The sequence below is a fragment of the Oncorhynchus kisutch genome, linkage group LG16 (assembly GCF_002021735.2).
Source record: "Oncorhynchus kisutch isolate 150728-3 linkage group LG16, Okis_V2, whole genome shotgun sequence".
In the NCBI taxonomy this organism is placed as follows: domain Eukaryota; kingdom Metazoa; phylum Chordata; class Actinopteri; order Salmoniformes; family Salmonidae; genus Oncorhynchus; species Oncorhynchus kisutch.
In genome coordinates, this window is record NC_034189.2 from 29,926,197 (window position 1) to 29,941,134 (window position 14,938).

A 14,938-nucleotide genomic window follows, 5' to 3' on the forward strand; every position below is an offset into this window, starting at 1 on the left:
CACATGCACGAGCACGCCTAATACACGCCTAATACACACACTGACACATTTTATGACGAAACGATGAACATTATACTGATTTCATAAAACACCCACTCTCCAATTCCCATATAAATTCCATTCTAACCTCCAACCCACATAAACAAGGACCAAATCAACTGCTCTCTCTTTCCCATATTAGTCATTTCTTTTCCTCTAACACTGGACACGCCTCTAAACAGAGGAACCCCTAATCAACTAGAATTTCAGACCTAGGTCTTCAAGAGTGTCAAATTAGGAGTGCCGATATAGGATCTTTTTTTTTTGCCATTTAAATAAAAAGGAACACGATAATATACAGTAACTTAGATCAGCACTCGTACTCTGAGACACCTTTTGATTGCAGGCCAAAATCTCTATGAGATTAGAGAGATTGAGAATATAATGGCTAGAGCCAGACCAAATCTTTGGAGGCAGACTTTTCCTTAAAGTAATAATCTGCCTTGGTTATTTGAATTCTAAAGTCATTTATATAACTGATGATATTTTAACAAGAGAAAAGTTTTGTTTTTGCTATGATTGTGGCTATGATTTTTTAAATAGTTCTATCTCGGAGTCAATATTACCTAAGTCGGTCATTAGTGTATAACTTACGTTGGTCACAGAAAGCGTTGAAATATACTGAACAAAAATATAAATGCATTACGCAACAATTTCAAAGATTTAACTCAGATACAGTTCATATAAGGAAATCAGCCAATTGAAATACATTCGTTAGGCCCTAATCTATGGATTTCATATGACTGGTCACAGATATCTAAATTAAAAGGTAGTGGAGTGGATCAGAAAACCAGTCCGTGTCTGTGACCACCATTTGCCTCATGCAGCACGACACATCTCCTTTTCATAGTGATGATCAGGCTGTTGATTATGGCCTGGGGAATGTAGTCCCCACTCCTCTTCAATGGCTGTGCGATGTTGCTGGATATTGGCGGGAACCGGAACACGCTGGCCTACACGTCAATCCAGAGCATTCCAAACATGTTCAAAGGTTGAGATGTCTAGTGAGTATTGAGATATTTTCAGCTTCCAGGAATTGTGTACAGCATTATCATGCTGAAACATGAGGTGATAGTGGTGGGTGAATCGCACGACAATGGGCCTCAGGATCTCTGTGCATTCAAATTGCCATCGATAAAATACAATTGTGTTCATTGTCCGTAGCTTATGCCTGCCCATACCATAACCCCACCACCACTATGAGTCACTCTGTTCCCAATGTTGACATCAGCAAACTGCTCGCCCACATGATGCCATACACATGGTCTGTGGGTGAGAAATTAACATTCAATTCTCTGTCAACAGCTCTGGTGGACATTCCTGCAGTCAGCATGCCAATTGTACACTCCCTCAAAACTTGATACATCTGTGGCATTATGTTGTGTGACAAAACTGCACATTTTAGAGTGGCCTTTATTTGTCCCCAGCACAAGGTGCACCTGTGTAATGATCATAATGTTTAATCAGCTTCTTGATATGACACACCAGTCAGGTGGATGGATTATCTTGGAAAATAAGAAATGCTCACTAACAGGGATGCAAACAAATTTGGGCACAACATTTTAGAGAAATAAGCTTTTTATGCATATATTATATTTCAGCTCATGAAACATGGGACCAACACTTTACATGTTGAGATTATATATTTTTTTCAGTGTAAAAGTGACCACTGTTCTAGAGACAACACTGTAGGGGTATTGATAAGAAAACTTCCCTGTAAATTCCACATATGGGTCTGGCCTGTGCGGTTGCCAACCACTCTCCCCACAGAGTGCTGCGCCACATCAAACATCCAGAGGGGACTTTTGATCCCAGGTTTCACCACCAATTTGAATGCCGTCCCAACTGCCCAAACTGGGGCTTAACGAGCCAATCAGAGAGCTAGGAATTCCCTAGGTAGGAGCTACCTCCATGCAGAGTGACGCAGATGCACTTCCTGAAAGCTTGGGCTGTTTTGTAAAAACATAACGCAGGTCCCGTATCAGATTCTATGGACCCAGCTGGTGGCTTGTTTTGCTAACAGACACACACACACACACAAACATGAATGCACACACTCCACACACACACACACACACACACACCTCCTCTCCTGTGTCCATACCGGATTAACAAACTAATTGGACACAGGTGCCGGATTAACAAACTAATTGGACACAGGTGCGTCGACAAGAAGCCACGGGCTCTCTCTCTCTCTCGGTGTCTTTGTCTCTTCTAATTTATCTCTTCTTCTCTCTCCCTGTAGGCTTGTTTAGGAAAACACCCAGCCACTTCATCAAAATTAAGTGCTATAAATATCACCAATAAAGTCATCGTCGTCAGTCTGAACACTGTTGGCCGGCAACCAGATGATTGCGTAGCAGCTAGCTAGTCAGGGGTAAGGTAGAGTGATGTCACATGAAATTGCATGTGAGTAGACATGGACATGTATACAAAGAAGAAAGAACACTCTTCTTCTCTCTCAAACATCTGCGTTCTCTTTCAAAGACATACTTCTTCCACAGGGGGTCTGACTGAGTGTGTGTGTGTGTGTGTGTGTGTGTGTGTGTGTGTGTGTGTGTGTGTGTGTGTGTGTGTGTGTGTGTGTGTGTGTGTGTGTGTGTGTGTGTGTGTGTGTGTGTGTGAGCTCTTCACATTACACATCCTGTCCTCCTTACAGACTCTGGCTTTCATCTCCCTCTCCACCAATTGACAGAGCTGGGACCCTACTGGGAGAACACCGATAAGTTTACATCTCCTAGAGCAGTGGTTCCCAACCAGGGGCACTAGGACCCCTGGGGGTACTTGGCCTATTTACAGGGGTTACTTAAAGGGGTTAAAAAAGGTTGGAAACCACTGTCCTAGAGAGGGGGATCAGGTCAGGAAGACCTCTGGTCCTGCTGCGGTGTGAGTAGATACACGCGCCATGTACGTAATCAAACGCATACTGTATGTCTACAATCCTGCTCTTAATGTATATGTGACAGCAAGGTAAAAATGGAGTAGAACAGTGGCCACTTGCAGCTGAAGGACACAGACATGCACGCACACTATACACACACTCAAGGCAAGGAAAGCTGAGCCCTGTTTTAGGCCCTGTGCAGTGACATCACTATGTGGGTCAAAGGTTAAAATCCGGCATGATCTCCAGGGGCCATGACATTGTAACTGGGCCAAGACTGATACTACGACCTTTAATCATTACAGATCCTTACAGCGTTACTACCTTTACTATACTGTATATACTCATGACTGACCATCTTAGACTGCCTTGGTAATGACAGGTTGAAAGGTCAAGACGGTTTGATTATTGATTGCAGCAAGAAAGTTATACGTCTTGTAAAACAATACCCAACAGGATCGATATACTCAAACTGTCAAGGGACGACGTGTCATGAGTGAGGTATGTCTGGGCCCTTACGTAAGAGGTCAACTCGCACTGATTTTTGTGAGTATTTCACTTTAAGCTTGTGTGTGTGAGAGGGGTTGAATGTGTGTCCTTCAATCCAGTGAGGTACTTTTTGACCCACGTGATTGTTTTTTTATCTATGATTTTTACATTCTCTCTCTCTCCCTCCCTCCCTCTCCCCCCTCCCTCTCCCCCCTCTCTCCCTCTCTACCCCTCCCTCTCCTCCCCCTCCCTCCCTCCCTCCCTCCCTCCCTCCCTCCCTCCCTCCCTCCCTCCCTCCCTCCCTCCCTCCCTCCCTCCCTCCCTCCCTCCCTCCCTCCCTCCCTCCCTCCCTCCCTCTCTACCCCTCCCTCTCCTCTCCTCCCCCTCACCCTCTCCCCTCCCTCCCTCCCTCCCTCCCTCCCTCCCTCCCTCCCTCCCTCCCTCCCTCCCTCCCTCCCTCCCTCCCTCCCTCCCTCTCTACCCCTCTACCCCTCCCTCTCTACCCCTCCCTCTCCTCTCCTCCCCCTCACCCTCTCCCCTCCCTCTCCCCCTTCCCTCTCCCCCTCCCTCCCTCTCTCCCTCCCTCCCTCCCCTCTGTGGTTTAGGCTTGGCCAGTCACTCTCAGGTCCTGCACTCCGACAGCAAAGACACATACTCCCCGACACAAACAATGGCCTGATTCAAAACACACACACCCAACATCCTCATTATATTCATCATCATAATCCCACCGGGTGTCCATATTACCTGACACGAAGCAGAGAAACAAGGGAGGCTGCAAAAAAAGGAGGTCAAAAGAGCATTACCCTTTATTTAGGTAGTACTTCGAATGTACACGGGAATATGGTGTAATAATCATTCAATTACCTACTGTGATAACTACCTTTGTGTTTCTTGACGATTCATTGAAACAGGCTCCATAAATTACTGCTTTTAAACGCATAATGTTTTAGTAAGTACCAGCTGAAATCGTACAGTAAATTAAAGCCTTACCCAAGAAGGAAAATAAAAAGGAGAATGAGACTACCAAAAAACGAGGAAAGAAAGGCTCCGTCTCCTGCATATCAGTGCTTGAGGCGTCACTACAGACCCTGGTTCAATCCCGGGCTGTATCACAACTGGTTGTGATCGGGAGACCCATAGGGCGGCGCTCAATTGGCCCAGAGTAGTCCGGGTTAGGGGAGGGTTTGCCAGGGTAGGCCGTCATTGTAAAATAAGAATTTGTTTTTAACTGACTTGCCTAGTTAAATAAAGGTTAAATACATTTTTTTAAATTAAGTCTCACCTCGTAAGCATTCTTGATGTTGAGGGGCTGGCCCGTGGCCGCCACGTGACCCACAATTCCCTTGTTCCACTCCAGGCGGATGCAGCTATTGGACACCTCCTCCAGTGTGGAGCCCTCGGCAACATCAAACAGCCTGCTCACCAGGAACTTCCTGTTGGAGCTGTCCTCGCCCACCTGGGATTCACAAAACAAGGAACAGAAGTGAGGTCATACCTATCGAGATTCTACAGGAAGAAACTGTGCAAAATGCTCCACAGTTTACACTACGCCATGATTTGATATGATACTTTACTGTTAATTTGCATGGAAATGTTATCATTTCTACCTGATACGGTTGTATAATTAGATAAGGATTCGACAGGAATTCAAAGATATGAGCAAATCAAATTCATAGAATAAAAGTCTGAGTGTGGTTTTAACCTTCCCTACTTGGAATTGTATCAACACGCCAGTGGCGGTAAATGCCGTTAAAGATGAGGGAGGGTGAGTTTTATTTCTATTACAGCATATTGGATGGCTGTCATTCATATTCTATTCATCCAGTTCAATGTAACAGCAATAGGTTTAGGCTACAAAATGTTCCCTATAACCATCATGAGGTTGCCTAAACCTAGCGTATGAATGAAAGTTTACAACTTAGGTGCACACAGGTCGAGAGGAAAATATGAGGTGACAGACAGTGACACATGGACAGACAGTGACATTTAATACTGCCTTTTACACCCTTTGCCTGAATCTAGCTGTCATAGGGTGTAATCATTAGTACAACAGTTGCAAACGAGAGCTTCTATTGGACAAATTCAGGTATGTTAATTCCCCGTTTTGTTCCGTTTAAGAAACGTTTTTCAACAGAATTGGCGGAATGAATACACCCCTGATCACGCGTAAACACTGTTCCCTTTCATAGCAGCCACGTTGTATCCGTTCTCGCAACTCTCCTCCTCTCACCTCTTCCCTTCGCTTGTGGACTTCAATGTACAACACATCAGCTGTATGTGACCAGGTGAAAAAACCTTTTCATGCCAAACCGCTACACACAGCCTACATCGTTGTCACCATATTAGCTAAAGTAACGTCATAGTCGGCATAGCTAATAAAACGAACGCGTTAGTAAACCTGCTACAATCATGTAGTATTGTTACAGTGTATAGTCAGTAAGCAGTTACACCGGCGTGGCCCCGGTGGCAATAAATTAGTAATACCAAAAGCTTACCTTGTTGGAAAGTCATATCCAGCTAGCTAACATAGCATCCCTCTGTTTTAGCAGGGTGTGTCAGTAGGCTAAACTACCTAGGTGAATTTGCTAGCTAAGTAAGTGAAACTGCTTCTCTTACTTCTCCTTCATTTTGGAAGAAATTAACTTGTTCAAAACTGTTCAAATATTGTATTTCTCTCTCTTGCTCCTTTGATTGGGTGGACAACATGTCAGTTCATGCTGCAAGAGCTCTGATAGGCTGGAGGACGGCCTCCAGATGTTGTCATAATTACTGTGTGTCTATGGAAGGGGGTGAGAACCATGAGCCTCCTAGGGTTTTGTGTTGAAGTCAATGTACCCAGAGGAGGACGGAAACTAGCTGTCCTCCTGCTACACCATGGTGCTGCCCTACAGAGTGCTGTTGAGGCTACTGTAGACCTTCTTTGCAAAATAGTGTTTTAATCAATTATTTGGTCACGTGATATTTAGTATTGTTTTATCGTAAAAATGATAACTTTTAAATGTTTTACAATTTAGATTTTTATGAAATTCACTGAGGATGGTCCTCCCCTTCTTCCTCTGAGGAGCCTAAACTGCAACACGCTACCCAAGGCTTTTACTTGCAACATAGTTAGACGAACAATGGGTACATATTGAAGATGCACATGCTCATCCCCAGAATATGTCTATGTTCAAAGGATAAAGCTAAGAACATTAACAACTTCATAGTTAATAAAACTATAACAATATGGAAGAAAATAAAACATATTCTACAAGAACCAATATCACTCCCTAAAAACACAACCCTTGGATAGCGTTTCAGAATTCACAGATAAGTTGATCCACAAGGAAAACTAAAGGCATAGAAACCGTAAATGACTTGGTAACAGGAAACACACTACATGACCAAAGTATGTGGACACCTGCTTGTTGATATCTCATTCTAAATTCATGGGCATATGAAGTTGGCCCCCCTGCTATAATAGCCTCCACTATTCTGGGAAGGATTTCCACTAGATGTGGGAACCTTGCTGCGGGGACTTGCTTCCATTCAGCCACAAGAGCATTAGTGAGGTCGGGCACGGATGTTGGGCCATCAGTCACTGGCTTTATCAATAAGTACATTGAGGACGTCGTCCCCACAGTGACTGTACGTACATACCCCAACCAGAAGTTGAACTGCCACTTTCAAGGTGCAGGACTCTAACCCGGAAGCTTACAAGAAATCCTGCTATGCCCTGCGACGAACCATCAAAAAGGCAAAGCGTCAACACAGGGCTAAGATTGAATTATACTACACCGGCTCCGACGCTCGTCTTATGTGGCAGGGCTTGCAAACTATTACAGACTACAAAGGGAAGAACAGCTAAGAGCTGCCCAGTAACACAAGCCTACCAGACGATCTAAATCACTTCTATGCTAGCTTCGAGGCAAGCAACACTGAGGCATGCATGAGAGCATCAGCTGTTCCGGATGACTGTGTGATCATGCTCTCCGTAGCCGACGTGAGTAAGACCTTTAAACAGGTCAACATACACAAGGCTGCGGGGCCAGACGGATTACCAGGACGTGTGCTCCGGGCATGTGCTGACCAACTGGCAGGTGTCTTCACTGACCTTTTCAACATTTCCCTAATTGAGTCTGTAATACCAACATGTTTCAAGCAGACCACCATAGTGCCTGTGCCCAAGGACACAAAGGCAACCTGCCTAAATGACTACAGACCCGTAGCACTCACGTCTGTAGCCATGAAATGCTTTGAAAGGTTGGTAATGGCTCACATCAACACCATTATCCCAGAAACACTAGACCCACTCCAATTTTCATACCGCCCAAACAGATCCACAGATGATGCAATCTCTATTGCACTCCACACTGCCCTTTCCCACTTGGACAAAAGGAACACTTATGTGAGAATGCTATTAATTGACTATAGCTCAGCGTTCCACACCCTAGTACCCTCAAAGCTCATTACTACGCTAAGGATCCTGAGACTAAACACCTCCCTCTGCAACTGGATCCTGGACTTCCTGACGGGCCGCTCCCCAGGTGTTGAGGGTAGGTAGCAACACATCTGTCATGCTGATCCTCAACACTGGAGCTCCACAGGGGTGCGTGCTCAGTCCCCTCCTGTACTCCCTGTTCACCCACGACTGCATGACCAGGCACAACTCCAACACCATCATTAAGTTTGCAGACGACACAACAGTGGTAGGCCTGAGAACAGACAACAACGAGACAGCCTATAGGGAGGAGGTCAGAGACCTGGCCATGTGGTGCCATAATAACAACCTATCCCTCAACGTAGCCAAGACTAAGGAGATGATTGTGGACTACAGGAAAAGGAGGACCGAGCACGCCCCCATTCTCATCGACGGGGCTGTAGTAGAGCAGGTTGAGAGCTTCAAGTTCCTTGGTGTCCACATCAACAACAAACTAGAATGGTCCAAATACACCAAGACAGTAGTGAAGAGAACACGACAAAGCCTATTCCCCCTCAGGAAACTAAAAAGATTTGGCATGGGTCCTTAGATCCTCAAAAGATTCTACAGATGAAACGAGAATATTGAGAATATATTGACTGACTGGTTGCATCACTGCTTGGTACGGCAATTGCTCGGCCTCTGACCGCAAGGCACTACATAGGGTAGTGCGTACGGCCCAGTACATCACTGGGGCTAAGCTGCCTGCCATCCAGGACCTCTACACCAGGCTGTGTCAGAGGAAGGCCCTAAAAATTGTCAAAGACCCCAGCCACCCCAGTCATAGACTGTTCTCTCTACTATCGCATGGCAAGTGGTACCGGAGTGCCAAGTCTAGGACAAAAAGGCTTCTCAACAGTTTTTACCCCGAAGCCATAAGCGTCCTGAACAGGTCATCAAATGGCTACCCGGACTATTTGCATTGTGTCCCGCCTCCCACCACCCGCCAACCCCTCTTTTACGCTACTGCTACTCTCTGTTCATCATATATGCATAGTCACTTTAACTATATCCACATGTACATACTACCTCAATCAGCCTGACTAACCGGTGTCTGTATGTAGCCTCGCTACTTTTATAGCCTCGCTACTGTATATAGCCTGTCTTTTTATTGTTTTATTTCTTTACTTACCTATTGTTTAACTAACACCTTTTTTGCACTATTGGTTAGAGCCTATACGTAAGCATTTCACTGTAAGGTGTATTCGGGACACGTGACAAATAAACTTTGATTTGATTTAGTGAGGTCGGGCACTAATGTTGGGCCATTACGCCTGGCTCGCAGTCGTTATGTTTGTCTATGGAGATTGCATGGCTGTGTGCTTGATTTTATACACCTGTCAGCAATGGGAATGGTTAAAATAGCCAAATCCACTCATTTGAAGTGGTGTCCACATACTTTTGTACATATGTACATTTATTTCCAGAAATATAATTAAAAAGCCATTTTGGACTGACCGATGTAAATATTTTCAAGTATATGCTACTTAAAAGTTACATATCACGAAATTTGATTAGAAACCAGAGCAACCTTGAGGGAATCTTATTTGAGTCAGAAAAGGATGTTTATATGAGAGGGAAGATATACAAAACCTTAAAAAGAGCATCTCCAACTCTTTTAGAAAAAAATATAAACTATTGGAACCAAGACTTAAAAATAACTGAAGTTGGCACAAGATGGAGGGAATGTTGGAGCATAATAACTAATGAAATTACAGCTTTCTAAAATGTATGTTTAATCCAGTATAAACTAATGTATAGAATGTATCATACAAGAGACAAAATTCACAAATTCTACAGCACAACGACAGAGTCGTGTCTTAAGTGTAAAACTAACGAGGACTCAATAATCCATGCTTTCGTGGACTGCTGTGAAGTCTCAGCCCATGGGCAGAGCTAGAAAGTTGGCTGTCAAAAGTATTACAATGTAAACTTACTTTTAATCCGTCTGTCTGCATATTTCAAGACATGGCATATCGGATTGTTGTGAGATAATCATCCAGTCAAATGGGTCTCTTCTCATCTTGAAAAAACATATACTAAAAACTTGGAAATCAATCAATCGGCCATCATTAACACAATGGAAAAATCGAATGATGTATTATTGAAATAACACAGGCGACCGAGATTGATTTCTTTTTACAATTTGAAACAATGTGCCAAACAATAATGCAGGCACTAGGGATGGAGGTGTGAGCATGCGGGTCTGGGCAGAGCAGGTGGTTTGTGGTTTGTGTGCATTTGTAAGTTGTTGTTCGTATGTGTATGTTTTGTATCTGGTGTGGGGGGGGGGGAATCTATAATATGAAAAATGACATTCTAATAATAATCATTTTTCATAATAAGAGAGAGCAGGAAGTACACTTGGGAGCCAACTATTCCAACAGTTTAATTCAGCACCATATAATTGAAAAACGAATCCTTCATCATCTCATGCTAAATTTGTTTCATGACATAGGCTAACCCGTGCCCAATCCTTCTTTCTCTCATAGGCTAACCCGTACCCAATCCTTCTTTCTCTCATAGGCTAACCCGTACCCAATCCTTCTTTCTCTCATAGGCTAACCCGTACCCAATCCTTCTTTCTCTCATAGGCTAACCCGTGACCAATCCTTCTTTCTCTCATAGGCTAACCCGTGCCCAATCCTTCTTTCTCTCATAGGCTAACCCGTGCCCAATCCTTCTTTCTCTCATAGGCTAACCCGTGCCCAATCCTTCTTTCTCTCATAGGCTAACCCGTACCCAATCCTTCTTTCTCTCATAGGCTAACCTGTGCCCAATCCTTCTTTCTCTCATAGGCTAACCCGTGCCCAATCCTTCTTTCTCTCATAGGCTAACCCGTGCCCAATCCTTCTTTCTCTCATAGGCTAACCCGTACCCAATCCTTCTTTCTCTCATAGGCTAACCCGTGCCCAATCCTTCTTTCTCTCATAGGCTAACCTGTGCCCAATCCTTCTTTCTCTCATAGGCTAACCTGTGCCCAATCCTTCTTTCTCTCATAGGCTAACCGTGCCCAATCCTTCTTTCCCATCGTGCCCCTACCTACCAGGAAGAGGGAGTAGCGGTCGGCAGCAATCAGCTCGTTGATGTGCAGAAAGATCTTGTGGCACAGAGCCGTCACGTCCAAGTGACTCGACACATCCTTCACCAACTCCAACAGCCTGGCACAGCGGTCCAACCCCCGGGCACTGCCCACCTCGTCCATCATCCCTGCAGGGATGCCAAGCCCGACCCCTCCCTGCTGGGTTCTGAAGGGCATGGGCGTCCGGATGTCGCCTCGGTCGGGTTCGGCGTCGCAGAGGAAGGTTAGTGAGCCTTCCGCGTCCTTGACCACGATGGGCCTCAGTGGCCTGTCAAACTCAGATGCAGAGATCTTGCGGGTGGGGGTGCTAGGAGCAGGGCTGGGGGACGGGGAGGGAGAGCGCCCGTCGTTCAGGCCCAGGGAAGGGGGCAGGGAGAAGGATAGGCAGGGACTGTCTGAGGGCTGGGTGGGTCTCTGAGGTGTAAGGGTTTCTTTGGAGGATGACGAGGAGGAGGATGATGAGGAGGGCTGGATGGAGTGGACTCGCTCAGCAAACCAGGCATTCACCATTTCCCTGTACCAACACACAACACACGGGACATTATAAGACATTATAAAAACAATAACCAATATCATACAACAGGTCAATATGACATTATAGGATATTAGAGGAAAATATAAACAATCTGAGGAATTTGTGTATTTGACAAGCTTTACATGTGGAGGTAGTGCGAAGAGGCTCTACCAGATTTCTCCATCTCCTAATAGACAATAGACAGGACACACAGGACATGCATTACAACACATCATGAGATATGCCTTACCAGACTTACAATACATTAATCAACAATGTTAGACATTTGAACAACATTCTACCGCAATCCCAGGGGCACACGCGTATGCACACACCACGCACACACACACACACGTTCCCCCTCACACAGTAACTCACAGACTAATTCTGGTCGGCAGTGCACATTTGTAAAGCATGACTGATATGCACAGTGCCAACATTAAAAACACTGTTAACCACAAGGTCCTAGGTTCAAATCCCAACCTTTTTTTATTTTGTCAAAGACTTACTTTGGCTGAACAGCCCTACTGAAACCTTCCGAAACCCCAGCGGCTGTAAAAACGGATTTGCCATGAAATGTGCCTGTAGATTAGGCTGCCTGCCAGACACATAAAACTGAGCCCTAACCGCACTATGAAATCGCAAGCCGATGGAAGCGGAATGTTATCTCGCCAAGCATAAGAGACAGCAACCTGTGTGTACATCTGTGTGTGTGTGTGTGTGTGTGTGTGTGTGTGTGTGTGTGTGTGTGTGTGTGTGTGTGTGTGTGTGTGTGTGTGTGTGTGTGTGTGTGTGTGTGTGTGTGTGTGTGTGTGTGTGTGTGTGTGTGTGTGTGTGTGTGTGTGTGAGACCCCCTAGTGAGAATCCCCCATAGAGCAGCCCTAATGTGTCCTTAGGAGCTCTTAGAGAACTGAGTTTCAGACCTAAACATCCGATCTGATGATATGTGCAAACGGATATATTTTGACGTGTCAATCAAATAATGTTTCACATAACGCGGTTACTGTGGATACACACAAGAAAATGCATATCTCCCGTTACTTCTCTAAGAGAAATATGTCTGACCTTTTCATGGGCCTGTGGAAAATGGGATGGTATCCAATGTGATAAGATTATTTGACTGAAATGTAAATTATGCAAACCTGGACAGGCAAACACTTATTCTGGATAGACAAATGCAAATAAGTAGCCCTAAAGAAGTCTTCACTTTATTTTCACGGAAGGTATCCACTATCATTTCTTATAGCCAACAAGAGCTTTTGAACATCAGATCAGCAGTTACTTACCCCAATTCCGATTTTAACTTTGACTCATCTGGGCGTTTTATGTAATTCCGACCCAAATTTCAGGGTTTCCAAGAGGCAGGAGAGGGGGAATCCTGGCGAGATTAATCCGTAGGGAAAACCTGCCACCTCTTCCCTCCATTCTATTGGCCAATCACTTGATAATAAGACGGATGACCTCTGATCGTGGATTTGCTACAAACGGGACTCTCATAACTCTGCTTTTCTGAAACATGGCTTTCGGACAAGATACCCCTCGGGGCTAACCAACTCGATGGATTCTCCAGTCACCGAGTGGACAGGACAGTAGAGTCAGGGAAATCGAGAGGGGGAGGGATTTGCCTCTTCATCAACAACAAATGATGTGCTGACACAAGTGCAGTGGAAGTCTCAACCCATTGTGGTGATGGTAGACAACATCACCTCCGCCACGCTGAGCATCACCACAGCAGCCTCACAGGGGTGTGTGCTTAGTCCCCTCCTGTACTCCCTGTTCACCCACGACTGCGTGGCCACGCACGACTCCAACACCATCATCAAGACAGGCCGGTGGTAGGCCTGGTCACCGACGACGATGAGACAGCCTAAAGGGATGAGGTCAGTGACCTGGCAGTGTGGTGCCAAGACAACAACTTCTGCCTCAACTTCAGTAAGACCAAGGACCTGATCGTGGACTACAGGAAACAAGGGGGCGAGCATGCCCCTATCCACATCAACGGGGCTGCAGTGGAGTGGGTCGAGAGCTTCAAGTTCCTTGGTGTCCAAATCACTAAGTCACTAAGTCCAATCACTAAATCACTAAGTCCACTCATACGCGCATGGTTGTGAAGAAGGCGCGACAGCGCCTCTTCCCCCTGAGGAGGTTGAAAAAGTTTGGCACGGGCCCTCAAATCCTCAGAAAGTTCTACAGCTGCACCATTGAGAGCATCTTGACCGGTTGCATCTCTACTTGGTATGGCAACGGCACCGCCCTCGATCGGATGGCTCTACAGAAGGTGGTACGGACAGCCCAGTACATCACTGGGGCCGAGCTCCCTGCCTTCCAGGACCTTTTTATCAGGCGGTGTGAAAAGGAGACCCGGAAAATCGTTAAAGACTCCAGCCACGCAAGCCATAGACTGTTCTCTCTGCTTTCCGCACGGCAGGTGGTACAGGTGCCAATATGCAGCCGGAACAGCTTCTATCCCCCAAACCATAAGACTTCTAAATAGCTAAAAGAATGGCTACACAAACTATCTGAGTTGACCCTTGTACTCCTTTTTGTTGTTGTTGCTCTGTCTCTATGCACACTCACAGGACTCTACACACTCACGCACACTGACACTCCAACACACACACATAACCTGCACAAACATGTATACTGACTCTACACACACTCACAGGACTCTACACACTCACGCACACTGACACTCCAACACACACACATAACCTGCACAAACATGTATACTGACTCTACACACGCTCACAGGACTCTACACTCTCACGCACACTGACACTCCAACACACACACATAACCTGCACAAACATGTATACTGACTCTACACACACTCACAGGACTCTACACACTCACGCACACTGACACTCCAACACACACACATAACCTGCACAAACATGTATACTGACTCTACACACACTCACAGGACTCTACACACTCACGCCCACTGACACTCCAACACACACACATAACCTGCACAAACATGTATACTGACTCTACACACACTCACAGGACTCTACAAACTCACACACACTGACACTCCAACACACACACATAACCTGCACAAACATGTATACTGACTCTACACACACTCACATACAATCGTCATGTATGCTGCTGCTCCTCTGTTTGTCATATATCCTGATGCCTAGTCACCTTACCTCTAAATATATCTACCTCTTCCACTCCAGTATCCCCACACATTGTACGGTATTGGAACTGACACCGTATAAAGCTTCGTACTTTCTCGTGTTCTTCTTATTTCGTATGTTTATTTATTGTGTTTTTTGTTCTTCCTTGTGTTATTATTGTTGTTGTGCCACATTGATATTGATCACTGCATCGTCGGGTTTGGATGTTTCAAGGAAGGCATTTCACTGTACTTGTGCAAGTGACAATACAACTTGAAACTCGAAACGAAACTAGGACTGATAGTTGTGATGCCAAGGTGCCAGCCTCACTATATGGACAGAA

At 45.4% G+C, this 14,938-nt stretch overlaps 1 protein-coding gene across 5 annotated transcripts in view; it reads right to left on the reverse strand.

The window, feature by feature from the left end:
• The window catches only part of LOC109906607 (cGMP-specific 3',5'-cyclic phosphodiesterase), a 95,431-nt gene that overhangs the window by 57,413 nt on the left and 23,080 nt on the right, over positions 1–14,938 (reverse strand). For all 5 annotated transcript variants that reach the window (XM_031792205.1, XM_031792207.1, XM_020504404.2 and 2 more), the window contains exons 2-3: positions 10,918–11,467; positions 4,695–4,868 (exon numbers count right to left, since the gene is read on the reverse strand). In XM_031792205.1, coding sequence (XP_031648065.1) covers positions 4,695–4,868; positions 10,918–11,467 — 724 coding nt within the window. The remainder of the gene's footprint in view (positions 1–4,694; positions 4,869–10,917; positions 11,468–14,938) is intronic.